Source organism: Eleginops maclovinus, chromosome 2, assembly GCF_036324505.1.
Source record: "Eleginops maclovinus isolate JMC-PN-2008 ecotype Puerto Natales chromosome 2, JC_Emac_rtc_rv5, whole genome shotgun sequence".
Classification (NCBI taxonomy): domain Eukaryota; kingdom Metazoa; phylum Chordata; class Actinopteri; order Perciformes; family Eleginopidae; genus Eleginops; species Eleginops maclovinus.
This window is the reverse complement of record NC_086350.1, coordinates 5,625,790-5,651,215: the sequence shown is the minus strand read 5'-3', so window position 1 is coordinate 5,651,215 and position 25,426 is coordinate 5,625,790. Positions and strand designations below refer to the sequence as shown.

The 25,426-nt window shown below is 42.8% G+C and overlaps 1 protein-coding gene across 3 annotated transcripts; it reads left to right on the top strand.

Annotated features, from left to right (window-relative positions):
- The first annotated feature begins 1,192 nt into the window (after nucleotides 1–1,192).
- sin3aa (SIN3 transcription regulator family member Aa) lies at nucleotides 1,193–18,108 on the top strand. Of its 3 annotated transcripts, XM_063909259.1 has the most exons (22): nucleotides 1,193–1,290; nucleotides 5,561–5,777; nucleotides 6,098–6,277; nucleotides 6,736–6,842; nucleotides 7,673–7,970; nucleotides 8,618–8,866; nucleotides 9,429–9,581; nucleotides 9,762–9,917; nucleotides 10,051–10,140; nucleotides 10,332–10,450; nucleotides 10,551–10,761; nucleotides 10,947–11,063; nucleotides 11,304–11,542; nucleotides 11,929–12,112; nucleotides 12,533–13,112; nucleotides 13,512–13,681; nucleotides 13,773–13,946; nucleotides 14,048–14,140; nucleotides 14,595–14,689; nucleotides 14,777–14,798; nucleotides 14,986–15,178; nucleotides 16,219–16,440. In XM_063909259.1, exons 1-21 carry the CDS (start codon nucleotides 1,193–1,195, stop codon nucleotides 15,127–15,129), a joined length of 3,696 nt encoding a protein of 1,231 aa, XP_063765329.1. In that variant the 3' UTR covers nucleotides 15,130–15,178; nucleotides 16,219–16,440. The 3 variants fall into 3 exon arrangements, with proteins under 3 accessions (XP_063765329.1, XP_063765313.1, XP_063765321.1); XM_063909243.1 differs by lacking the exon at nucleotides 14,777–14,798 and having other exon boundaries at nucleotides 16,219–18,108; XM_063909251.1 differs by lacking the exons at nucleotides 1,193–1,290; nucleotides 14,777–14,798 and adding an exon at nucleotides 3,663–3,893 and having other exon boundaries at nucleotides 6,080–6,277; nucleotides 16,219–18,108.
- Nucleotides 18,109–25,426: the final 7,318 nt, after the last annotated feature.

Sequence of the window (25,426 nt, the reverse complement as noted above, 5' to 3'; positions counted from 1 at the left end):
AATTTATCCTGAAGCTGGGTCGATGTTTAATTTGGCTTGTTGTTGCCGCTTTCACTCCTTAAAAACATTCGTAAGATGCTCTCTTTTGTATTAATGGAACACCTTTTAAAGATCACTGAGAGTTTTTAGATGGCTTTAAATAGCATGCTAGTAATCCAGTTTTACAAGTGTCACTGAATCCCAGGCCCTTAATCCTACACCTGGAGATATACTGAAAGACTGAGCATTTAAGACCTATGATCATCACATTTAAAGGCTAAAGCCATGATGTAGAAAGAATGACGTTTTTTGTATTTGCCACTCCTGAGACTTTAACTCAGAGGTGGAAGAAGTACTCAGATTTTGTACTTTAGTACAAGTACCAGAGTGTTGGAATACTCTGATACAAGTAAAAGTCCTGCATTCAAAATGTTACTCAAGTAAAAGAACGAAAGTATTAGCATCAACATATACTGTAAGTAAAGTATTGTGCAGATTGGTCCATTACAGAATAATATATAGTATATGTTTAGGTTATATTTATAGATGCATAAAAGTGTTTATCAAAGCTGGTAAATATGCAGGTATTTTTATCGACTTGGTATACTGCAGGGTAGTTTGTGAATTTTACTCCAGGTATAATTTTCTGTGAACCTATGTATCATTTATTAACTTACCATCACAAGTTAAAAGGGAATAACACCCTGCTATTGAACAATGGTCAGAAAAGTATAGTCGTATAACAGGTTCATCTACCTTTAGCTGTCAGAAAGCTTTTTTTAGTTGGAGAAAATGAATCACTGATGTATGAATTTCATATATGTGGAAATGTATACTTCCCTCTTTGATATTGGACAATTGTAACCATCACTGTATTTGACTCATTTACTTTTCTTTCTGATTGTAAAGTTAAGTCATACGTAAACAAAAGCTGAATCTGCCCAATATGTAGTCGACTGTCTATAGCAGTCAAACATGCAGTGGAGTAAGAGAAGTAGCCTTTAGTGGAGTAACATATTAACACCTAAATAAAGAAGGCAAACTAGTACCTATCTATTCCCATATCAGTTGATAGGATGTCCTTAATAACATAAGGCCACAGTTCCCAGTAACTTTCCTCCACTCCAGAGATGTTGAGGTTAGATGATAGCCATGGAGACTCTGTTGTTTCCCTGCTGCTGCCTCGCTTTTAGCGGGTGATATTCAAAATAAAATGACGTGTATGGTAGTGTGCGCCAATGCATGCGGAGGGGGGCGTCTCCAACTATTTTGTTACAAACACGAATCCGGAGTAAGGAGTCTTTTTCCTGGGTATGTAACAGCTGGTTAAACTAAATAATATCATCGTTATTGCTGCTTTTACAAGTAAACGTTGTTTATTTCGAGACAGAAAGCGTCTTGGGGGCCAGTCGCGCCTCTTTGTGTCCTTTAAATGAATTTAAAAAGGGGCTTTTTACGGTCGTAAACGACTACAAAATAACCAGAAACATAACACGATAGATGTTTCAAATCCGCAGGACGTCATTTTGTGGGCTAGTAAACACTCTTTCCGGGCTGTGTGTTGGAAATGTGAGGCATCCCGCTGTCTGGAAACATTTTGTCTGCAGCGATGTGTGAGCCTGTAACGCTAATGGTTCAGTAGGGGGGAGGGAGTTGTTGTGGTGAGGCAGGTTAGACATTTTACTCCCGACTATTGAAGTAAACAAAGAGTAGGATTTGTTTGGTGCTCGGTCGCCGTCTTTCTCTGCAGAAAAATGCGTCTGCGTGTTATTTGGGATCGCGGAGAATGGCCGATGTTTCCACACAGGCAGCGACGCCTGTAGTTCCCGTTTCGTTTGACTTTGGCATTGTTTAGTAAGGGCAACTGGATCGGCTCTTTGCCGCCCAGAAAAGATGCAGTGTCGGGTCGTCTATAGGCCCCACTTCACCGTGCGTGCCCACCAGCGTACATGCAAAAGCGTCAATTACCAGATGATGCATTTTAGTGCCTTTTGTTTGGAGAGTGCAGACAGTAAATACGCACGTCGACTGACGCGGAGTGCATGCAGGGGGGCTGATCCTCCTCACCGTGTGCACCGCGTTGTTCGGAGAGGGATCTCCACAGCCTTGCACCTTTTGCACAAAACTTGAAAATAAAATACTTGGTGAGCTGTCGAAGAATACTCGAATTGTGCGGTGAAGCAAAAATAAAAATGTGGTTTTTTTGGTCAAAACTGCTTTCGGTCTGGAGCGTATGTTTTGTAAAACCGCTCGCAATGATGTGGGGAAAACCAGACTGGATAGTGGAGTATTGTGTGTGTGTGTGTGTGTGTGCTGCAGCCTACGGTGCTGCTGACTCCACTGCCTGCCAGGGCTGGAATGAGGAATCCCGGGCTAGTGTGGCAGCTCCGCCTGTCGTGGGCGATGGTTTATTTTGGAAGTTCCACCTTTTTGGGATTTGTAATGACGGTTGAATGCAGTGATTGGCTGAAGTGTTCAAAAAGAGGCGGGACTCAAGTGCAAAAGAAGACTCACTCCCACAAAGTCACGTGTTATCAAAGTCCAGGAAGTAGGCTTGCTAGTTGTGTAGGAAGGACTCACTCGTGCAGAATATCAATATAATAATAACATGAGATTTCCGTGTTCTACCAAGTTCTTTTAACCCGATATCGATATTTTAGACATGAAGCAAGACGTTTGATTGAATCAGTATTTAGTATGGTGAATCTATATTTACATACAGTAAAATACACTTTAAGGCTGGGTTACCAGGGTTCAGACAAGGTTCAACATGTTCTGTCTCTGTCCTGCTGAAGGGTCATGTGTAAACACTTAGTTTTGAGACCTTTATTATTTATTTATTTTATATTATACTCACATTTTGCATATGTTGTTTTACCTATTTACCACTTAAACAACTGACAAACACAAACCCAGGGGCTAGATAATATCCCAGTAAAGGATAACTTCTTGTTTTGTGCAACGATTAAGCTGATATCTATAGTGCACTATGTCCCTGGTGGGATACTTTATGAAAACTTAGAAGAAACAGATGCTCCCGAATAAGTTAACCAGACAAATGCACACACATAAACGTTAACTGAAAAAGGATATAAACAATTTCCAAGAATTTACAGTAGAAATGTAATTCTAAGTCGACAACAATTCTTGGCTATTAGTTTTTTTATAAATGGAGAGTGAGTGTGTGCTTGTGTGTACATGGACAGGCAATGCAAGAGAGTTTACGTTTCTTAAACCTTTGCTTAATTCAACCTTTAACGATTTTTATTAACAGTATTATACAAATACAAAAAGTCTATCATGAATACTTGCAGTCGTGGAAGAGTCTTGTAGGAATACCGGTGTGCATGTATTGTGCAGGATAAGATAGTCCTGCAGGACAAAGAGACAGGCTTCTTAAATTGTCATAAAAATCACAAAGTATAATACGAACATGCATTTTCATTACCAGGCGTCGTTGAGTTACCTAACATGACATACTGTCCACACACAATACAAGCGGGACTCTTCTCACCGCTGATATTGTCGCGCTTCCAGTCAAAATGGGCGTGCATGGATACTGTGCGAGAAAATCCTTGATTGACAGTTGAGGCTGTCAAATCCGGGGAAATCGCTCCGCCCTTCCGTGGATCCTCTGAATGAACCGGCCAATAGCGAGTGTCGAGGGCGGGGCTACACACGGAAGCCCCGCCCACACCCAAAGCCAACCGAACGGAGATTGTTTTCCTCTCGGGGAGATTTTCACTTTGCAGCTTGAACTGTTTATTTTAAAATCACACGCCGCTGATAAGTTGCTTTTAGCATATTCATCAATGTGTTATCTTCCCCGGCCTGAGGAATAAGCGGGTAACGAGGAAAAATAACGGATTATCAAAGCATCATTTGCGTTCTTCAGCTCGCTATTTGGGAGAGGGGTGAGTTCATTCAGTAAGCTAACACAGCTTTAGCTATATCTACCGTTAGAAGCCGTTTTAAGTACCCCACACGGGAAACCAACGTTGCTTTTCATGCCAATTACCTCAAACTAGACCCGACATGAGTTTTTTAGTGAATCGATAACTAATGCTGGCTTCAGATGTTACAGTAACAGCGACCATACCGCTAATGGTTAGCTGCATGTGCTTCCCTGCTAGGTGCTCGGTGTCGGGGGTACTCATGTTGTTTACATTAGCCAGCTAGCTAACTGGCAGCTCACAGCCGCTGTCGACAAAACAAGTTATCCGCGTAGTTAATACAAAAAACTGCTTTCGCATACGTCAACTTGGAAAGGCAGCAAGGAGGCGAGCAATTGAGCTACTTTTCATGCTTACCTGCTTGAAATGGAGTGTAATTTGCTGCTGTCCTGCGCCACGCTCTAAATGGCGGGCGTCTAGAAAGCGTCGTGGCTGTAACTCGAGGTCGGTGCTTGTGTTGCCAGGCCATAAAGGGGATGGTGAAGCGCTGTTAGTATGTGGCTAGCGGACATAGGTGCATTTGCCTTTTTGTGAATACAACGATATTAAACCAAGTAAAGATGAATTGTCTACGAGCACCACCGCCTCGTTTTCGTTGGCCGCGGCTGTTCAAAGCGAGACTCTACAGTTGTCGAGCCCACTTCAGCTTGACGATGTCACTTTTTCTTGACGTCGGGGGTTTGAAACGTACTTTACTCTCTCCCCTGTCGGGTTTATAAGCTTTGTCTTTGTTTCAACGCAATTCATCGAGGTGTTTTGCAGTTGTTGCTGTCTTGAGGAAGTTGTGAATGGCAGGCTGGTTCCCCCACGTTCCCACAGCGAGCACCTGTTTGTTGCATCGGTGACGTAGGCTGTCTGTGTTTCATTGGCTACGGAGACTGCAAGCTTTACATTCAGGGCATGGTAACATTTAGATGCATGTGGTCATCGCTTTAGCACTGAGTGATCCCCTCGCATTTACAGTACAAGAAAGACCTGGGGATAAAGTTGCATGTTGTTTAATATTTGTGTCATGCAGAATAGTATCGTTATTTATTACTTGGATAACTTAAAACGATGATGTTAGTAGCTGAACTTATACAAATACAATTATGATCTCATTAAAATGATCAACCAATGAAGTTTCCTTATTTTCATACTGTTGTTATTACCATTTTTATGTGCTACACAATCCTTTTGTTGCATATGGAGCTTCAAGTCTGGAGCTGATAACCACATTTCTGTGCGCTTTTGGAGTAGCTTGTGACGTCTGTTAGTTCATACATAAATGTAATCAGTCAGCGACATAAACCTATTTTCAAAAAGAAAATGTTTCAAAGTATAAATCGACATGTGCTGTTACACGTTAGTCAATCAATACACTCCCATGTAGTTGACCTCTGTTTACCCTCAGGCCACTAAATGCATTGGGTGTTTTATTGGATTTATGGCATTTATCACTGACTATGTAATGTTTGTCTTCCAGTCTTAACAACAGAAGCCTCTAGCTGGCACTGTGTGTGTCCATAAATTCTTATTTGAAGTAAAAAAAAGAAAAGAAATGAGTGCCATATGCTCCGAAACAAAGCATTACATGAAATCAAGTGGCAGATTTAATGGATTCCCACATTTAATTATCTTTTACGCAGGTCTCTCAGCTTTTACGAGTATGAGTTCATAATGAAGCGGCGTCTGGAGGATCAGGAAACGGTTTTTGCGTCCCAGCAGCGGCGCCTCGCTGGCAACGCGGAGGCTTTCCAGCATCGGGTCCTGGCCCCTGCACCGGCCCCGGCTGTGTATGAGGCCGTGTCCGACAACATGCAGCCCACAGCAGGCGTCCAGTACTCCGTCCCCCAGGGATACCAGGTAGGCTCTGCTTGTCCACTGCAGATCTATTTTAAGCATACTGACTTAAGAGTGGAAAAACTAGGTCAAACAGCAGTTTTAAGTCATTTGTGGCTCATAGATTAGGCTGTCAGTTTGTGGTGGAGACTAGAGCAGTTTTATCTTTCTATAAGCTCCCAGCATGGCTCCCTTTTGTATTAATTTGCATGGTTGTTTTTGTTGTGATTCAAATTATTGTCCCTATTCCAACATTGTCATAGTGCTGTCCATCAGATAAACCCTACTGATATACTGAAGTTAACTTCTCGCCATCGCTGTCATAGGTATCTCTGCTTTCCCAGGTTTCCACCGTGGCCCAGAACAGTGGTGGGCATGGCCACACTCCAAACCCAGCTGTCCACGGCGGGTCCCACCACCACAGCCCAGCAGTCCAGTCCCATGGGCCATCAGTGATGTCCGGGCACAGCCATACAGCTGCTCCCCAGGCCTCGGCACAGGGCCAGCAGTTTCAAAGGCTCAAGGTCAGTCAGCCTGTTTTATTTTGACAGATTCTCACACTTGCCTAGTCCAAGGCAAAACCTGAAAATGTCACTGAGTTTTCAGGTCAAGGAAGTTAGTAAATGCGGTGTGTTTTTAGCCCATGTTATGGTATGTTGATTTGTTAGACTCTACTAATTTGGGCCACTGTCATGGCTGTTAAAAAGGCTGGTTCACTCAAATCTGACTTCCCACTTTAACTCTGTAATATGCCAGTAGAGTCATTAATGAACTCTTTTGGACCTGGGTTAAAATATTTGTGTATTTACTCAAGATTTCAAAATGCAATGCAGTGGTTAATGGTCACTGTTGATTTGTTGTATAAATGAATCGCTCTTTTACTTTATCAAAACCAGCCCACTGCTGCCAAAAGTGAATATAGAAGAACATCAGATTGGCAGATGTTTTCAAAATTGACTTTCCCTCTTCTTTTATCCCTCAGGTGGAAGATGCTCTGTCTTACTTGGATCAAGTGAAACTGCAGTTTGGCAACCATCCTCAGGTCTACAACGACTTTCTGGACATAATGAAAGAGTTCAAGTCTCAAAGGTGAGGCCACAGTTTGAATATAGAGAGATGTGGTGGAAATTAAGCCAACATTTATATTTTAAGTGCCCTTGCTTTTTCGGTCATACCTTGAACAGTGTCATGCAACTTATAAAACTGGGCTTTTAAGCCAAAGGAAAGGGTCATACATCTCAAATAGATTTGGTTTTTTTTGTTGCAAAAACAGTAATATTTTACCAGAAGGATTCTCACATGTCCCCAAAAAACATAAAGTCAATTTCTTTGTTTCCATCTTTGTGGCTTCCACAAAGACCATTAGCATATTTTCTGCTGACCTCATTGCTGAGAACGGCCAGCCTGTTGTCACAGATGGTACTTAAAGCTGGCATTTGTTTTAAAACAATCTGAAGTTCAGAGGGTATGCTCTGCTCTTTGTTTCGTAAAACTCTCAATGCCCCACGATGCTGGCAGCCTCTGAATGCTCTCTGAGTCAGATCCCAAGTGCAGCGGGATGACGGTTGCAGCTGAATCGGTCAGATTAGGAAAATGCATTATGAGGAGATTGTGACTAAATATAAGATCATTAATTCTTCAAAACAATTTGTAAGTCAGAAAGACCCGACTACATTAGTTTTTTACTTTGAAACAACTTTTCGATTTACTCTTAACAGTTTATCAGTAGAGTTACAATCTGTTCCTTAACCAGCAAAACTTCACTGACAAACATTTGTTGAATCAGGGTTATTAGGATTTATATATTCGTGATGTTGCAGTAAATAAAAGGTACTGGAGCTCCAGATAAGTACTTGATTCACAGGAAGCCAGCTATGGTAAATATAAATGAATTCTGTCTTTTTTCGTTGTTGTTCCAGCATTGACACCCCGGGGGTCATCAGCAGAGTGTCACAGCTCTTCAAAGGTCACCCTGACCTCATCATGGGCTTCAACACCTTCCTGCCGCCGGGCTACAAGATCGAGGTCCAGACCAACGACCTGGTCAACGTGACCACGCCTGGTCAGATCCACCACATCACCCCGCATGGCATTTCGGTTCAGAACATCCCAATCACAGGAGCAGCTACCCTACATCCACCCCTGCTCCCGTCTGCTGCTGCCACCACCACCGCTCCGCCCCTTCTGACGCAGCCCACCCCCGCCAAGATGAGCAAGGTGAGAAATCCCCAGTGGAAACCTCCAGACTTGTACAAACAATACACAAATATCCCCACACATAAATAGTTACTCCCGCCTCCACTGTCTTGTGTAAAAGCAAATATAAATCTAATGTTTTGCAGGTGACGTGTTTTTGTTGGATTGTTTTTCATCAGCTTTTGGAATATTTCAGAAAATAAGCTCAATGACAAATATACGTTTATGATCATTATATACATATTGTTGAGCAGGACAATTTCCACATTTTTAACGTCACTTGTATAATAGTTAAAGTGTAAATGCAAAAGCCAGAGGGTATAATGTCAGGCTATAAAGAAACTACAGCTAGGTCACATGTCTTCAAAACACCAGCGCTAAGCTAAAGGTCGAACTTGTGTTGGCGTGATGACTTTTAGTAGTCCCCTTTATTCACAAGTTAACAACCACCATTTTATGGTGCTTTACACATTCACGACTGACATTCTTCATGTTGTAAAACAAAACATGAAGATCTCTGTGTTAACCACAGACCCTTTTTTCAGGCATCTTGCCAAAAACACGTTCAAAAATCTTTTGACTTGGAGACATCTAGAAGTGCTGAACTCATTTCCAGGTTTCAGGACTCATTTCGGCACCACTCTATAACGTTCTCTGTCCTCTCCCAGCCTCTTCAGCCACAGGCGTTGATACCGAGCAGTCAGAGCAATCCGTCCATCCCTGCCTTCCCGTCTCCTCGCTCCCCGCCCATGCAGCTCCACCCGCCACTCAGCGGGACCCCCACGGGGCCCCCCATGCAGAACAACCAGCCCGTGGAGTTCAACCACGCCATCAACTATGTCAACAAGATCAAGAACCGCTTCCAGGGCCAGCCCGACATCTACAAAGCCTTCCTGGAGATCCTCCACACGTACCAGGTCAGGGGCCACAGCTCAAACTGAAATGAAGCTTTAAAGTGTTTTGAAATTCTCTTGTCGCTAATATGAAATTGTGCAATTGTGATTAGGAAAGCTGCAAACGTGTGGTTGTGACTGAGAGAGGTTCTTCCACACTTGTGTCAGTACATAGCAGTGACTGAGCTGTTTGTGGTGGTTATAGTTTCTGTTCCTCATGTCCTCCTAAAATGCTGAGCTCTGAATGTAGCAGGGCTGCCCTCAACTAAATACATACAACACTCGGTAGATTTTGTGGATTCATTGAATAAAACTAACTTTCTAAACTAAAATACTATCAGTTTTATCAATTTCATCACAGTTAAGGAGGCCAAAGCATTTGACGTTAATCTAAAACTCATGGAGAAGGAATTTACAAACAATTTGAGCACAAAACACAACATTTACATTTGGCAGTCCTCGTATAAGAGACAGGAAGTGCATTTGTAAAATCCGAGAGAAGTCATCTGTATTAACACAGGACACAAACAAGCAGTTCTTTAAAAGAGTAAATCAATCACACTAAACTTGTGTTCATCCTCTACAGAAGGAGCAGCGTAACGCTAAGGAGGCTGGTGGGAACTACACCCCAGCACTGACGGAGCAGGAGGTGTACGCCCAGGTGGCTCGGCTCTTCAAGAACCAAGAGGACCTGCTCTCAGAGTTCGGCCAATTTCTGCCTGACGCCAACAGCTCAGTGGTGAGCAGAGAACTTTCCCTCTGACTGAACTGCAGATGTGATGTACTAGCCCTGACTTCAAGTGGGGAGTAAAAGGGGTCTTATTAACAGTCCATGTTCAACCTTGGATAGATATTTCAGAGAACTTAGACGGTAAATGTTCCCCTGTCTTACTCAGAGTTTGATATTATTGCCCCCTAGTTGTTAAGTAAGACTACGGCTGAGAAGGCGGAGTCCGTACGGAACGACCACGGCGGTACGGCCAAAAAGCTGCAGCTCAACAACAAACAGCGGCCCAATCAGAACGGCTGCCCGATCCGCCGGCATCCGACTCCAGGGGCCACACCTCCTGTCAAGGTACATACAGTACATGCACCCTCACATACTGCTGAAGCTCTAGTGCACTCTTTTTTGCTTTCTTGTTTCCTGTCTGTTTTAAAATGACTGATCTGATGTCTTCTTTTTGCTTGTTTTGGTGATAACGCTACAGAAGAAGCCCAAGTTACTGAATTTGAAAGATTCCTCGGTGGCGGAGGCCAGCAAGCATGGAGTCGGGACAGAATCTCTGTTCTTTGAGAAGGTGAGCTAATTAGTCTGCTGCTTCATCATTTTGTTTACGTGAAGCAAACAGCCATTAAGTAAAAGGATGTTAATACAGGATCTAACGAGAGGAATCGACGCAAACATTGATTCTTTCATCAGGAATATAATAATATTACACATTTCTTTCTATACCTCACATTCTGATCTCTGATGTATTTCTCACTTCAGGTGCGCAAAGCCTTGCGAAGTGCAGAGGCTTACGACAACTTCCTGCGGTGCCTGGTCATCTTCAATCAGGAGATGATCTCCAGGGCTGAACTAGTGCAGTTGGTGCTGCCGTTTTTAGGGTGAGTAGCAGTCCTGGAAAATGAAATTAAAATGTGTTTTTCACACAACGGTGTATATATCGTATATACTGTATGTTTTTGCCTGTTTGATGTTTTACAGAAAATTCCCAGAGCTGTTCAACTGGTTCAAAAACTTCTTGGGATATCGGGAAATGTCCCACATCGAAACGTACCCTAAGGAACGGGCCACCGAGGGCATCGCCATGGAGATCGATTATGCTTCCTGTAAGAGACTAGGCTCCAGTTACAGAGCTCTGCCCAAAAGCTACCAGCAGCCCAAATGCACTGGCAGAACTCCACTTTGTAAAGAGGTAAGAAGTTGTATGAGAGCTATCTGGAAAATGTCTTCAATGGCATAACTCCAGATGTTTTATTATGGTTGTTTTTAGAATAAATCAAATGTCATGATTTAGCAACGGAATTTAGAATTTGACAGATTTATATTTATTAACAAGACCCTTTAAGATGACACAGTGTTTGTTTGTGCCGTGTCCAGGTCCTAAATGACACCTGGGTGTCCTTCCCCTCCTGGTCTGAGGACTCCACATTTGTCAGCTCCAAGAAGACTCAGTACGAGGAGAATATCTACAGATGTGAGGACGAGCGCTTTGAGGTGAGCTGGGACATTAAATATTTACACCTTGTCTGTTGATCTCACCACAGGGGTGGGGGGACAAATAGCAAAACATTGCAAATATCAAAAGATCCAAACAACAGTATTAGCAGCGCAGTCACAGCCTCATTTCTCTCACTAGAAATGTAGACATGGGACAGGTTTTAGTAACTGAATTTGTATTGTTGCACATCGTCACACAGCAATGGATATTTAACCGCTGTGTTTTCTCACCCACAGTTGGACGTAGTGCTGGAGACCAACCTGGCCACCATCCGGGTGCTGGAGGCAGTACAGCGGAAGTTGTCCCGCATGTCGGCGGAGGAGCAGGCCAAGTTCCGATTGGACAACACCATGGGCGGCTCTTCGGAGGTCGTGCACCGCAAAGCCATCCAAAGGATATACGGAGACAAGGCGCCCGACATCCTCGATGGCCTGAAGAAGAACCCTGCTGTGTCTGTGCCCATCGTGCTAAAGAGGTGGGGGTCCAACCTTATCCCGAATAATGTTTTCTTAATAATGTTCTTTACCTTGAGCAAGCACAGATTTCCCTCAAAGTTCTTTGTTTGCATATTGCAATAAGTATGTTGACCCCAGCTTCTTATAGGGGCCCTGGCTTATAAATCCACTCTTCCACAGGGGAGGAAAAGCTAATATAATGCTGGATTCATAAATGGCTCCTGAGATTTGTTGTGTCTTTTTTATAAGCTGTGTTCCCGGCAACAGACTTTGAACTGCAGCAGTTTTTGGATGCCTGAAATGAATTAAGATGCAGCAGATGAGTCTAGTCATGATGTGAAGCACCACAACACGCAAACGACAGCTTTGTTGTCAAGAACATAACCTGACTTTCGCCTCTCACCAGGCTAAAAACTAAGGAGGAGGAGTGGCGGGAAGCCCAGAGAGGCTTCAACAAGATCTGGAGGGAGCAGAACGAGAAGTATTACCTCAAGTCTCTCGACCATCAGGGCATCAACTTCAAACAGAACGACACCAAAGTGCTCAGATCCAAGTCCATGCTGAATGAAATCGAAAGCATTTATGATGAGGTACGTTTCCTTCTAATATACCTCAGCATGTAATCAAATAAACGGAATAGAAACTGATTTGTCAGCATTTTGTTTATAATTTGATGTGTTTATATAACCGTAACAACTTCTTGAAACCATCTCAAATATGGATGAAAAGGAGAGTTCAGCATCTCCCAAAATCACAGGTTCTCTGCGTCTCAAGTGGGGATTTAACCGGCTTATCTTGGATCAGTTCTTCTATTAGAATTATATTCATACAAGTATAATTTGTTGGTGTATCATCATCGGAGAATTTGGGTTCAGTGTGACTTTCAGTGTCTGTTTGATCGCCAATTTATTCTAACCCTTTAATACCTGGAATAGTGGGAACAGCGGCATACATCATTTGAAAGATCTGAATATAAACAAGACATTTTCCTCCCCTGTTTTTCTCTGCAGCGCCAGGAGCAGGCGTCTGAGGATAACGCGACCCCCCCCACGGGACCTCAGCTGACCCTGGCCTACGAGGACAGTCAGATCCTGGAGGACGCGGCGGCGCTCATCATCCACCACGTCAAGCGGCAGAGCGGCATCCAGAAGGAGGACAAATACAAGATTAAGCAGATCATCTACCACTTCATCCCCGACATGCTGTTCTCTCAGCGGGGCGAGCTCTCTGAGGTGGAGGAGGAAGAGGAGGAGGAAGAGGAGATGGATCTGGAGGAAGGCGCCTCTAAAAAGCACAACGGGGTCCCCGGCAGCGGGAGCCCTTCAAAGTCCAAGCTGCTGTTCGGCAACACGGCAGCGCAGAAGCTACGCGGCACCGACGACGCCTACAACCTCTTCTACGTCAACAACAACTGGTACATCTTCCTGCGGCTGCACCAGACGCTCTGCTCGCGGCTGCTGAAGCTCTACGGCCAGGCAGAGCGGCAGATCGAGGAGGAGCTCCGAGAACGGGACTGGGAGAGGGAGGTGCTGGGACTGAAGAAGGAGAAGAACGACAACCCGGCCATCCAGCTCAGACTGAAGGAGCCCAGTGAGTAACAACACACACAGACAAGATTCATGTCGTCATAGGAAAAGCAAACAAAGCATTGTTTCTCCGATTCCATTACATTTAGGTCACATAATTGCTGTCCAACACATATTTCTCAACTCTGAAAAGTCTGTTGGCTGGGACAATGGTTAATAAAAGAGAAGTGGATCTACAGCTTTATTGAATCGGAGTAGCTAAAACAACATGAGTAAACAGAAAAAGACCAAAGAAATGAATGAACTGCATGTAAAGTGGAAGAAAATACCATAATTTCTTACTGTATTCACCCAGGGATTCACTCTTAGAGACCTTAGGCAACTGATTTAATTGTGAGTCTTTTTTTCATGTGCACACACTCAACCATCTGACCCTTTTTCAAATAATACTTCTTCTCTCCAGTGGACATTGAGGTGGAAGATTACTACTCAGCCTTCCTGGAGATGGTGAGGAATTTGCTGGATGGAAACATGGAGACTTCTCAGTACGAGGACTCTTTGAGGGAAATGTTCACCATTCACGCTTACATCGCCTTCACCATGGACAAGCTCATCCAGAGCATCGTCCGGCAGGTGAGTTTCCAGTCCAGGTCACATTAAGCTTCCGTTAGTTCAGTAAGAGTAATTCTGGCCTTTTTTAAGTCATTCCCCTCTCTCCACCCAGCTCCAGCACATCGTCAGTGATGAGATCTGTGTCCAAGTAACGGACCTCTACCTCTCAGAGAGCTCTAACAGCGCCAGTGGGGGCACCCTCTCCACACAGGCTTCAAGGAGCTCTGCAGAGACCATGTACCAGAGGAAAGCCGAACAGATCATGTCTGACGAGAACTGCTTCAAGGTAACACGGTTCCTCCAGTTGTTAGGAACTGGGGAGATGCATGTTTCCGCTTGTTGATGTGGCATACATACATTGTGTCTTACACTCTCTCACTCTCTCAGGTGATGTTTTCGAGGAACAGAGGGCAGGTGCAGCTCATGGTGGAGCTGCTCGACACGGAGGAAGATAACTCGGATGAGCCCATGGAGGCTGAGGTAAAAAAAAAATGTTAATCCCCCTTTGAAGACTTTCAGTTTTAAGGTTTGGGTTGAGAGCAAAATGTTTGAATAAAAAGAAATACCCCCTTTAATCTCCAGCCACACATCATTTATGTTTGGCATTTATGGCTGGTAATCTGCCGACTCATTTCTTTAATTTGGACTAATCTTCCATTAAAACTGATATTTAGTGACAGTAAGCAATTCTTATTTGGCTGCTTGTATCAAAATCAGTCATGTTTAAATTGACCTTTATACTATGTGAGGGAACTACATACCCAGTGAATAACTGCAAATCAAAGTTGTGACTGTATTTGAATTTGTCGTAAGGTCCACTTTTCCAGCAGGGGTGGAAAAACTAGTAAGGACCTATTGCCAACCTTTGGTGATACTGGTGTTTTTCTATCTGATCTGTGCTGTACATTGACTTTTGAACGTCCTTTGTTTGCAGCGTTGGTCTGATTATGTCGGCCGCTACTTAAACCCAGACACCACCACGCCTGAGCTGAGGGAGCACCTCGCTCAGAAGCCCGTGTTCCTCCCCAGGTGAGTTGTCACTTTACACCGTTTGTTTTGTCAAAATTGCAAATAACTGTTTGAATTGTGAATGCAGTTTTATTTCTTTTGACTCAGAACAAATAGGGTGATGTTAATGGTAAGGAACCCTTCTTTTTTACTACATAACATCTTGCTCAGCAATCTGAACACAGCCCCAATGAAAGTCAAATGCACAAACACTTGTCCTTTTTGATTAAATGAACTCCAATGGATTTGTTGTGACACTCTCCCGCTGGCTCTCATTAGTCACTCTCATCACGTCTGTGTTTTGCGCTCGTGATCAGGAACCTGAGGCGGATCAGGAAGTACCAGAAGGGCCGGGAGCAGCTGGACAAGGAGGCCAGCGAGGGAGGCAAGAAGTCGCTGGAGAAGGAGAAGATGGAGTGCATGTTCAAACTCAACTCCTACAAGATGGTGTACGTCTTTAAGTCGGAGGATTACATGTACCGACGCACAGCGCTGCTGAGAGCTCACCAGGTACTTTTTCCTCTACTCTGACCTCTAAATGACTCTGCAAAATGGCTTACTGACTTACTCTGTTTATTCATTTTAAGGGCAGCAGTGTCTTTGAGTTTCGGTTAATTGATAAAGATCTAACTGTTTCCTGTTTAAACGCATAAGCTAAAATAATAGTTTGACATCCTTGTAGATATGCTAATTTGCTTGCGGTCAGAGACTTGAAGAGAAGATTAGTACTGCTGTCATATCTAAATATGTAGCTTAAGCCAGGAGCAACTTTGCCTATAGCATAAAGATTTGAACCAAGAAAAGGATGTATTTTTGGCACACATTTTTTGAATCATTTTTATGGCAAGACCTCGTCCTTTGAACTAATACGGCCTATATATGCACTGTTCAGAGGGCTGATTTAAAGAAGGCGTACATGTCACTGCTGAGCTGACTGTTATCCTTTGAGTCACCAGTGAGGGGCGCTCTTATGCAAATGCTAGTTACAGTAACACTCATCATTCAGTAAATACAGTTAATTGTGAGTTATTTTTGTGAACTATTTTTTCTTTGAAGACTTAGCTTTCAGGTTAGGTTTCACATGTCCTTGTTGTTCTCATCCATAGTCAACTTCTTCCTGGTTGTTATAGTAATATAAGGTAATGAACACCTGGGAATGTTATCTTGAGTCAGGAAAGCCTTAGCTATGTAGGTATATTATAAATGAATGATAACGGCTAAAGTCACCTGATTATATTGAACAGAAGACAAGATAAAAAATCAAGAGAGGTTTTTAGTCATTCTTAATCTTTGAGCCATTTGCGTTTAATTGATAGAACAGCCTTGGTGAGAACGGTGGAAAAAGAGGGTACTAATGCAGCAAGAGGCCACAAGTTAGATTTTAAACTACATTTTCTTCTTTAAAACAACACATTTTGCTGGGAGACAAATTCAGTCGTGATTTTCATACACAATGTGTCAGTCATTTAGAAATATCTCCTGTCACTCAGGAAGCCTATCTGTGGTTACCGTTGTCTTCCCGCTGAGTATTATAATGTTGTTTTCCGCAGTCCCACGAGCGGGTGAGCGTCCGGCTGCACAAACGCTTCCAGGGCTGGGTGGACGTGTGGGCCAAAGAGCACGTGACCCGCGACATGAGCGCCGAGACGAATAAGTGGCTGATGGGCGAGGCTCGCGAGGGCCTCTTACCCTGCACCACCAGCCGCCAGCCGGAGATCCTTCACTATGTGAACATCAACAAGTACCGCGTCAAATACGGCCCCCGTAGCAAGTCGCCGTAGCCGCGGAGAAACGAAAAGAGACTGATTTCTGGGGGTGTTGGGTCTCAAATCAAACAGGTCAGGAGTAGAGGTAGGGTCGAGGGCTTCTTAATGAGTTTTTAAGGCCGACATGGGAGCACTATTAAGCTAACTACCGTGTGTGTTGCACCCGGGGCGGCAGGATTACTGATTTTACCAGCGTTTTTAGCTGGGCCCAATTTTTTCGCAGGGCCTTTGGTGCCAAAACTTAGGAATGGTCACGATCCGGTCGCAGACCTGAGCTCTTACCAGCACTCGGAGCCACTTCTCAAACTTCCCTGAGCCTTTTCTCCACGGGGCTTAGCAACGTAAACGGCGAGCCTGTGAGAGATAGAGTGGTGCTTTTTGTACTTTTATCACAACCGAGCTTCAGTTTAGATTTCCCACTGATTTTCCACTGAAGCCATCAGAGGTGAAGCATCGAAATCTATCAATCATACAGGGATTTCTTTAGTGTTAATCTACAGTATCCATGGGAAAATAAACGGTGGACAAGTGCACTTATTTAGAAAAAGAAGAACATGTTTAAGAAAGTTTTGTTTCCCAGATTTGAAGGTTTGGAGCACGACAAAGTCTGAGAGGTCTGGTTCTGACATTCCTGCGTTACGGCCAAATCACAATTATGTACCTATCACTAGACGGAAAGAGGGTTACTTTTTCGAGACACACGGCAGCATTATTAGAAACTGTGCCTGAGCCCCAAACAGTATTGTCGGGTCGACTTCAAAAAGCACTGTCGCGTTTATATAAAAAAAAACCTGAAAAAAGACAAAAAATTCTCCTCACAACACTGTTTGGTCTCGGACTGTAAATTGTATAGCTTGTGTATGTCAGATACTGACAGGAATTCCAGTGTATGTGTTGTGTATATATATTATATATAGTTCTATTAACACAAATAATCCTCGCCGCCCTGGGAGTCAACCTTTTTTAAAATGCCCTCTGCCAATACACCAGCTACACACACATAAACAAACACACACACACACTCGCACTCGTCTCATTCTAGGAGGACTGTCCACATGCCGCTCACGTTGTAAATACACTGTATATAGTCTCAGACTTTTTATGACAGATCTGTGTTGTTGTGCTAGTAATACTTTCCAAGCTTTCTGTGGACTTAAGTGATAAATGGCTGAAGTTAGTATGTATATGAAAAAGACAAATGCAACACCATTTATTACAGTTTTTACCAAAGGGAGATGATTATAAAAATAGCTGTTTTGCCCCCTTTGTGTGTTCCTGTTATGTCTTCTCTTTTTAATATCTGTAGTAAAAACATGTGGAAAAGTAGAAATGTATCCAGGTCTTTTGGTTTTTTTTATATATGAGAAAGAACTTTTCTTTTTCTGCTGAATGTGACACCTGGTTGGTTTAAAAAATAATAATCACTGCCCCCACTTCTGACAACCGACACCGTCCGTGGCGATGGTGGGACTCTTTAATTTCTCTCCGGATGAGTGGACTCCACAACGGTCTCACCTTGTGACGCACTTCTTCCCTCCCTGGATAGATTTCTGCTGCAAACTTCAGCCCACACCATATTTTTGATAATGGAAGAAGTCACACGAGCATGTCTTTAGTCCCTTTATTTAGTCATTATTTAATGTAATAATAAAAACGACATTTGTAGCCTACGGAGCCTCGGTGGAGTTGAGTGATTTATTTTTTCACACTTGCCTTCATAGTCATTCATGTTGCGGTTAACTGGTAAAACAGCTGCAGGAGAATTTGTGAGCATATCAAATACACGATAAATATATGCAGATTTTCTTGTCATATACAGTTTTTAGACTTGTGGTTTTCATTACTTAAGACTACAGAAGCAATCCAGACTCATTTGCATCTAAGTAGGGATTTATGTTATCTATTTAAAGTGAGTAGCCCCATGCATGATTTAAAGTTTACCAACACCTACACTGCAATATATTCATTATGTTTATCCCCCAATTATCCAAAGCTGTCATTGTGCCTTTATTTACAGTGGTAAAAAGTCTAAAAATAACTATTAAGTTTAAGAAGCCTTTGGAGGATTTACGAAGTCTTCGTTACAAAGGTGTTGACTATTCTCTAATAATGGCTTTGTGATGTTGGATTCATCGCACTCTTTTGGGATCCAGCTCAAATTAATTGAATGAATCATTTCATTTAATAAAATGCTACATGCTTCAGGCAAGTACTGAAACAATGAATAATAATAAAGAGCGATTCTTAGCCGTAGTTTCCCTTCTGGTTTTCCATGATGCTTTTGGTTGAGCATACAATGGGTATTTAAATTGATTTTGCAATGTGGTTTAAGAAAGTCTTCAATTTAACTACGTGAACCCTGTAGCAAACATTAATTAACAAACCACAGAAAGGATTTAAAAAAGCATTATTTAACATGTATGAAAACCTGCCATGAAGTGATCGATCCCCTTCAAGCCCTGCAGAGGGAGTCCTTGAGCTGTCCTCACAGAGCTCATAGCATCTTCCACATACTGTATTACCATGCTGAATTTGAAGTGTACTTGAAGATGAATTGAAACACTTGTTGACTTAAATCCCTCGCAGCCATATGGTCTTTATTGACAGGTTATTGGCTGATCGTTTTTATTTGTAATCTTTCCTCTTCACACCTGATTCTCTGGTGTCTTCCCTCCATGCTTATTGGACCAGTGTCTCATCACACAAGAAGCAGTAAACTCCAGGTATGAGTTGTGGCATTGGCATCGATACTTTTTTTCTGCTTATATTATATAGCTTTTAAATGGATGTATTACCTTTGCCAAGCAGGTTTGGTTTGGTCTGGTTTGTTTGTTTGTCAGCAGCATTACTGAGAGACTACTCGCATTAATGGAGGTCTACACTCTTATAATACCCTAGACCCTACATTATTATTTAGTATGTAAAATGTGACCTTTAGAGTCCATTGTGATATCCAAAAAGCTATTGTAGTATGACCAATTGAATTAAATTAACCAGAGAAAAAGCAGAATATCCACAAGTTCAAGAAAACCTGTTTTTTTGGGGGGGGTTTCTACATGTATGCTTCATAATCAACAAAGAGTTTCATCAAAACTCCCCCAAAAAATGATATTTAGGATTTTCTGCTTAGATTTAGAATATAATGCTATTTGAAAAGTTTTTCTATAAATGATTTGATCAACAGTGTTACCCCAAATATGCTTCGGCCATAAGAATTTGGCAAAAGCTCACTTTGGGTAACTCTGTAGTGTTTACATTTGGAGCCAGATTGTTGTCATTACGTCAACACACCATCCCTCAGCTAATACTACGTGTGTGCTCAAGCTCTGGAAATGATCTGCTGCAGCTTGAAGAGGCAGACCTCTCTTTGTGTGAGACAATCTGCTCTGTGATGCAAAAAGTACATTTCACTGGGAATCTGGCCCGGGTCCAAACAGGACCTCCATGGGTGGTCCAACATACTGTACAGAGAGAGGCTGAACATGTCCCCTAACCCAAACTTCACCTCCCTTTTCATACACTCCCACTTCCACTACCTGCAGCTTTGAGCCCCTTAACCAAACTCTCAAAGACACACACACCCTTTACCCAGTTGGCCCTGACGAGGAGTGAGGCCGACACATGCCAGCAGAGCCCTCCATGCCTCCCACTGGCAGCGCGGACAATGAGTTCCTCAAAGGCAGCACCGGCTGAGGGGGAGGTTTCTTTTATTTTTCCCAAAGCTCTTCTGCGTGATTTCTTCATTGGAGTGCACGCTCCTGAACTTTCGACAGCTTTCAGCTCCCTAATGTCGGTGCTTCCGCAACTTCTGACTCTGAGAGCAGAGCTATTGTCACCGCCACAGAGCTCGCATTGTCCCGGCAGCTCGGAGGCCTTGGCACTCACAATCCACAGCAATTAACCCTGAGAGTGGCCACTGCACTTCCCTTCTTTATTCTCGTATGTGGTGAGGCCTGTTTTTTCAGTTACAGTGTTTGCTTTATCTCAAAATTCAACAGACTTTTGCTCTTTCTCAGAAGACGAACAACGCTGAATACTTGTCCTGCTCATCTTGGTGAAGTAGAACATCTTGGCAACGCTGACTAGACGTTTGCTGCATTTGAATGATGGCACTGTTTTCCTCTTGTGTGTGCACCAGCTAAATAGGCAAAAACTATTATGTATTTCTGGAAAAGGTTATACGGTTTTAAAACTGGCGGATCAAAAGAACAAAAAGCATGAATTGGAGCAGCTATAAATAACACAAAGCTCTGATCTTTCTTTATAATTCATCTGTATCACAACTTCAAAGGTGATTTCCACCCGTTTCATCGAGAGCAGCTTTATTCTATAGAGAGGAGGTTTTTCTCTATGTGTTTTGGATGCACAGCCCAGTGGAGTAAGTGTAAGAGGCTGATTTGTCTTGATGATGAGAAACCCTGCAGGCTCCTCTCCTGCTATAAAAGGATTAGTGAAGTCTGGCACTCTTACACAACGGCTGCAAGCTCCTGTGCTGAACAGTCCAGTTTAAAACTCTCCACCAACTCTTTTGTCCTTTTAACGGCCGTTTCACACTCCTGAGGTGTCATCCGTCAAGCCCTGGATGGATATCTTGTGTGCTTATATTAAGCTACAGACTGGACATGTCCTAGAGCAGGGGTGTCCAAACTAAGGCCTGGGGGCCAAATGCGGCCCGGAGGCCATTTTCAATCGGGCCTCTGCAAATTCTAAAAGTATAATGCAATATGGCCCACAAATTAAACTTTTGCTCGTCTTATATTGTACTTCTCAAATATATATGTTCAAATATATTATGAGCCACATTTTCAAGTAAATTCAGTCATTTAAATTTAAAAAACATTTCTAGCAAATCTTAGTTGATAAAAAAAAGCCCAATAACTTATTTCTATAACAAGCTTGAAATTGAACCTTCATATTTACTTTATTATAAGCAATCTGAGGCTTCTGTTTTAAGGAATGAGCTGCCAACAAAATAAATGAAACCCTAAAGACGATGTAGGCTGTTGTTTTCTGAAAGCGTTTTCAAGTATCGCCTACATTTGATTTGTTTACTACTAACTTCACTTTTGAGACAATATTCACCTCTATAAGTGGCCCAGCTCTCCGTAGAGGTTATAGCTGCCTGAGCTTAAATATCTCTACAACTATTGGATGGATTGGCAAGACATTTGGTCTAGGAATTCATAGATCCCAGATAATAAATCCTTGTCATTTTGGTAATTTTCTGACTTGGAACCACCATGAGGTTCACATTTATGTGGGTTTTTTTTCTGGGAAATGTATGAACAACTACTGGATAGATTGCCAATAAATTTGGTTCACACATTCATACTAACCGCAGATACAATTTAATTTGGTGATTTCATCTAGCGCCAGCATTAGCTCGAATTTGCTCATAATTAATGATGAAAACCCCTGCACAAATTATTGCAATCCCATCAGCCATAGCTGTACTTTATGGCTTCATTAGCAACCGTTAGCATGCTAACTTGCTAACATGATAAACATTGCACCAAAGCAAAAACGGCAGAAAGTCTATAAACGTTCTGTCTTGTTCTTGTGATGTTAAGCCAACAACAATGCCTCCTTGTCTTTATAGTACTTTACACTACATGAGAAAGTATGACAATCTTTTGGTGTTAATATCCATCACAGTAATGGACGTAAATGCACTAGCATTCAAACTAGCATTGACGTTTTCAAACTGTTCTGACATGATACAATTGTAATCCCATAAACATGTGTTCTGAATCACATTAGAAAACTAACCAGCGACTGATGCTTCGATTTATTTACTGTGGCTCTGCCCAAATGACTAAGATGAAGATCAAAATCATGTGTTTTGTATTAAAATTGTGCCTTAAATGTTAATGCTTTATTTTCTCATTTTCATCATGTTTAACCGGTCTTCTTCTCCTCTCCTCTTAACAGACATTTGTGCAGAGCTCTGAATATGTGCATGTCCCCTCCTGAGAAAAAGCCACTTATCGAGACCTAAGCCTGACTAAAGATGAAAGTCATTGGGCACGTCAGAGGCACAAAGCATGCTGGGTAATTTAACACACACTTGGCTGAACTTGACCTTTTCCATCCTCCCTCTTGGTGTTCATAGCCAATACTTGTACGTTCATGTGTCGCTTGTTACACCTTCTCCACCAGAGGGGAGGGTTAGTCAGCACCATCTGCCCATGGTCAAATATGGGGTCACTTATTAGCATTCTTCGGACATTTATGAAGCCTGGACTGTAACTTCGGCCATGTCATGGCTACATAAAGTTGGTTTTACCATTTTGGTTTGTGCTTTGGTTGTATGGTTTAAAAAATATGAATATATTTTGCTATTCTTTTGAGGATTTTAGCCTTTGCAGACCATTTACATGCACAACAACCTATGTAACCCAATACAGGAAAGGGAAAACCCCCAAAAAGCATAATAGGGCCTCTTTAAATCAGATCGTATTTTTGGTTTTTACCAGATATTTTGCTCACTGCGATTTGTTTATTTGCAGCAGCCCAAATTGACATTTTGATAAAATGTTGATACATTTTGGAGCCCTAGTATGCCCGATAATAATTCCTTATTGCATAGAAAGACTGTAAGCTCAGCTAAAGTAAGTATGGTGTCTCAAAGTAAACTGAGATGGTGAGAATTTTAGCAAGTCAATTTGAAGAAGTCTTTTTTTATTTTTCGTCCTTTTTTTCTCTTCCAAATCTGTTTGGTTAACCTGGATGTTTGTTTGTCTGACCATCAGGTTTATTGTGTTTTTTGCAGCATCTGACCTCTTTTTCATGTCAGTTAACTTGGTACAAACAAATGGCATTGTTACATTTGGGAGTAGCGGCCAAAACTTGAAAGCACTAATGAGTCTTTTTTCATAGAAAACTCAATTGGCTTTTTTGAGACGCGTCCCAAACTCCAAAACCCACTCAAGCTCAAGGAAGGAGATAAAATGGGACACCAAGTGGATAAGAGTAAGGCGACTTTTGTCTTTTGCAACGATGTGCTTCACTGTACTCACAGAGGCTCCACTGTTTGGTGCCCAGAAGAGAGCAGTAATACAGGCGGAGGGGCCCCTTCCTGACAAAATGGAGCATAAACACAACAAGCCTTTATTCAGCTGTTTGGACCTGCCATCCGAACAGCAGCTTGTCATTAAATTAACATCACAGCAGGCGCGCGCCCTGGCCCTTGCATCCCGGAGCATTGTGGTGCACTGAGGAGGAAACTCATTCTTTCAGGGGATACCAGGTCAAAAAGCAGGGCGGCATAGACCCGTCCCAGCAGCCTTGGCGTTGAGGAATGGGAACAGTCGCCGCTCCTCTGTTTTGCTGAAAGGCGAACCTTTTAATCCCTGGCAGCCGTGGAGGACAGAGACAGATTTGCTTTTTGTTTTTGATGGTGTGCCACTTTCTCGCCATATCCACCCCGAGGACAAGACTGAAGTCCAAGCCAAGGCCTCTGACCGCCACCGAGGCGGCAACACGTTTCACTGCAGCGAGGCTACGGCTCTGTTGGCCCCGAGCATCACACTCATGGGTCGTGCACCTGCTCTGGGGAAGTGTTCTGAATACGATCCCAAATGGCTTTCTAGTTGAGAGATTTGTATGGTAGCATTGCTCTTGCTGGCTCTTGAACCAAAACAGTACATTAGCCCCGAGAGCAGTACTGAAACCCTGAACCAATAAAACAGACGATTTCTAAGAATGGAATACAGTCATTTTACCTTGAGATGATCCAACTGGTGTGAATAGGTTTATTTATTTGAGTCAACCTTCAACCATCAAAACAATATTCAAAAAACGATACACAAGTGAGCTTCAGGCCTTCAATGTCCGGCAAACCAACAGCGCTACAAGAACTGGTTTGGATAGCATGTAACCAGAGAAATATTTCAAATTTTTCATTGTATGATATCTACTGAATTGTTTCCACTGTGGCTCAGTGTGCACGTTTCCACAATCCTCTCAATTCTTCTTCTGCCTGTCTGTCCATCCATCTCCAATCAGCATGGTCAGAGCTCCAAAACCTCCCCATTTTTGTGTGGAGGCCAATGCACACCCCTAAACCCATGTGCTAAATTCCCTTGAGTGTCATGTTTAGTGCTAGATAAGATACTAAGATTTCCATTTCTATATAATCTTTGTTGGTGCTTTTATTCAATCGTACAGCAGGAGATTACACTAAAGAAAGAGAGAGAGGCGGCAATGAGGAGTGAGGGTTAGAACATGGTCCGAATTTACCAGGAGTTTACAGAGTTCCATATTTTCAGTGTGTGCTGTCCTCTCTCCCTTGCTTACCCTTTGTTTCATACCATTCTCTACAGTCACTAAAACATGTCAATTACTGAAATTCATTTTGATCGCTCTACCTCTATATGATCCCACATTACTTTTCAGCAATGTTTCCTTTCATTTTGTGTTGAACAAACTCTGCTTCCATCACTGCTTCTCTGGCTTCCTGTTCACGGCACTTTGCATCCAACAACCTCGTCTCTGACTGACCACCTTGTTGGTAAAACAACGGGCAGCACAGACCGCTGGGCAATCAGGTTGGAAAGGCCAGCCAAGCGAAAGAGGTCAGAGAGAGGAACTGACCACAACGCTACTGTGTCTGCTCATTCCAATCAAAGTTGCTCGGGGGATGAAGTCACACGAGGACAGCTTTCATCCTTTCTTACTTATTTGAATGATAAAACACGCACACTCCTCTTACCACTTGGGATTTAAAACCCACCGTGAAGAATGAAAGCTGATAATGTCGTACATGAATAGTCGACTCGTGTAAAATTTGCAGCCCTGGTATTAGTCATGCTGCAGCGACAGGCCCTGCTCAGAAGCGTTAACTGTATTTGCTTCAGTCTTATCTCCCCGCCCCACTCTGTCTCTAATCTCAGGCCTCAGAAGTCTATCAGACACAAAGACGTGTCTCTCGGGAGTGTCTGGGAAGAATCACAGAAAGTGACGAGGTTTCAGTAGGGAGAGGGAGGCTGGA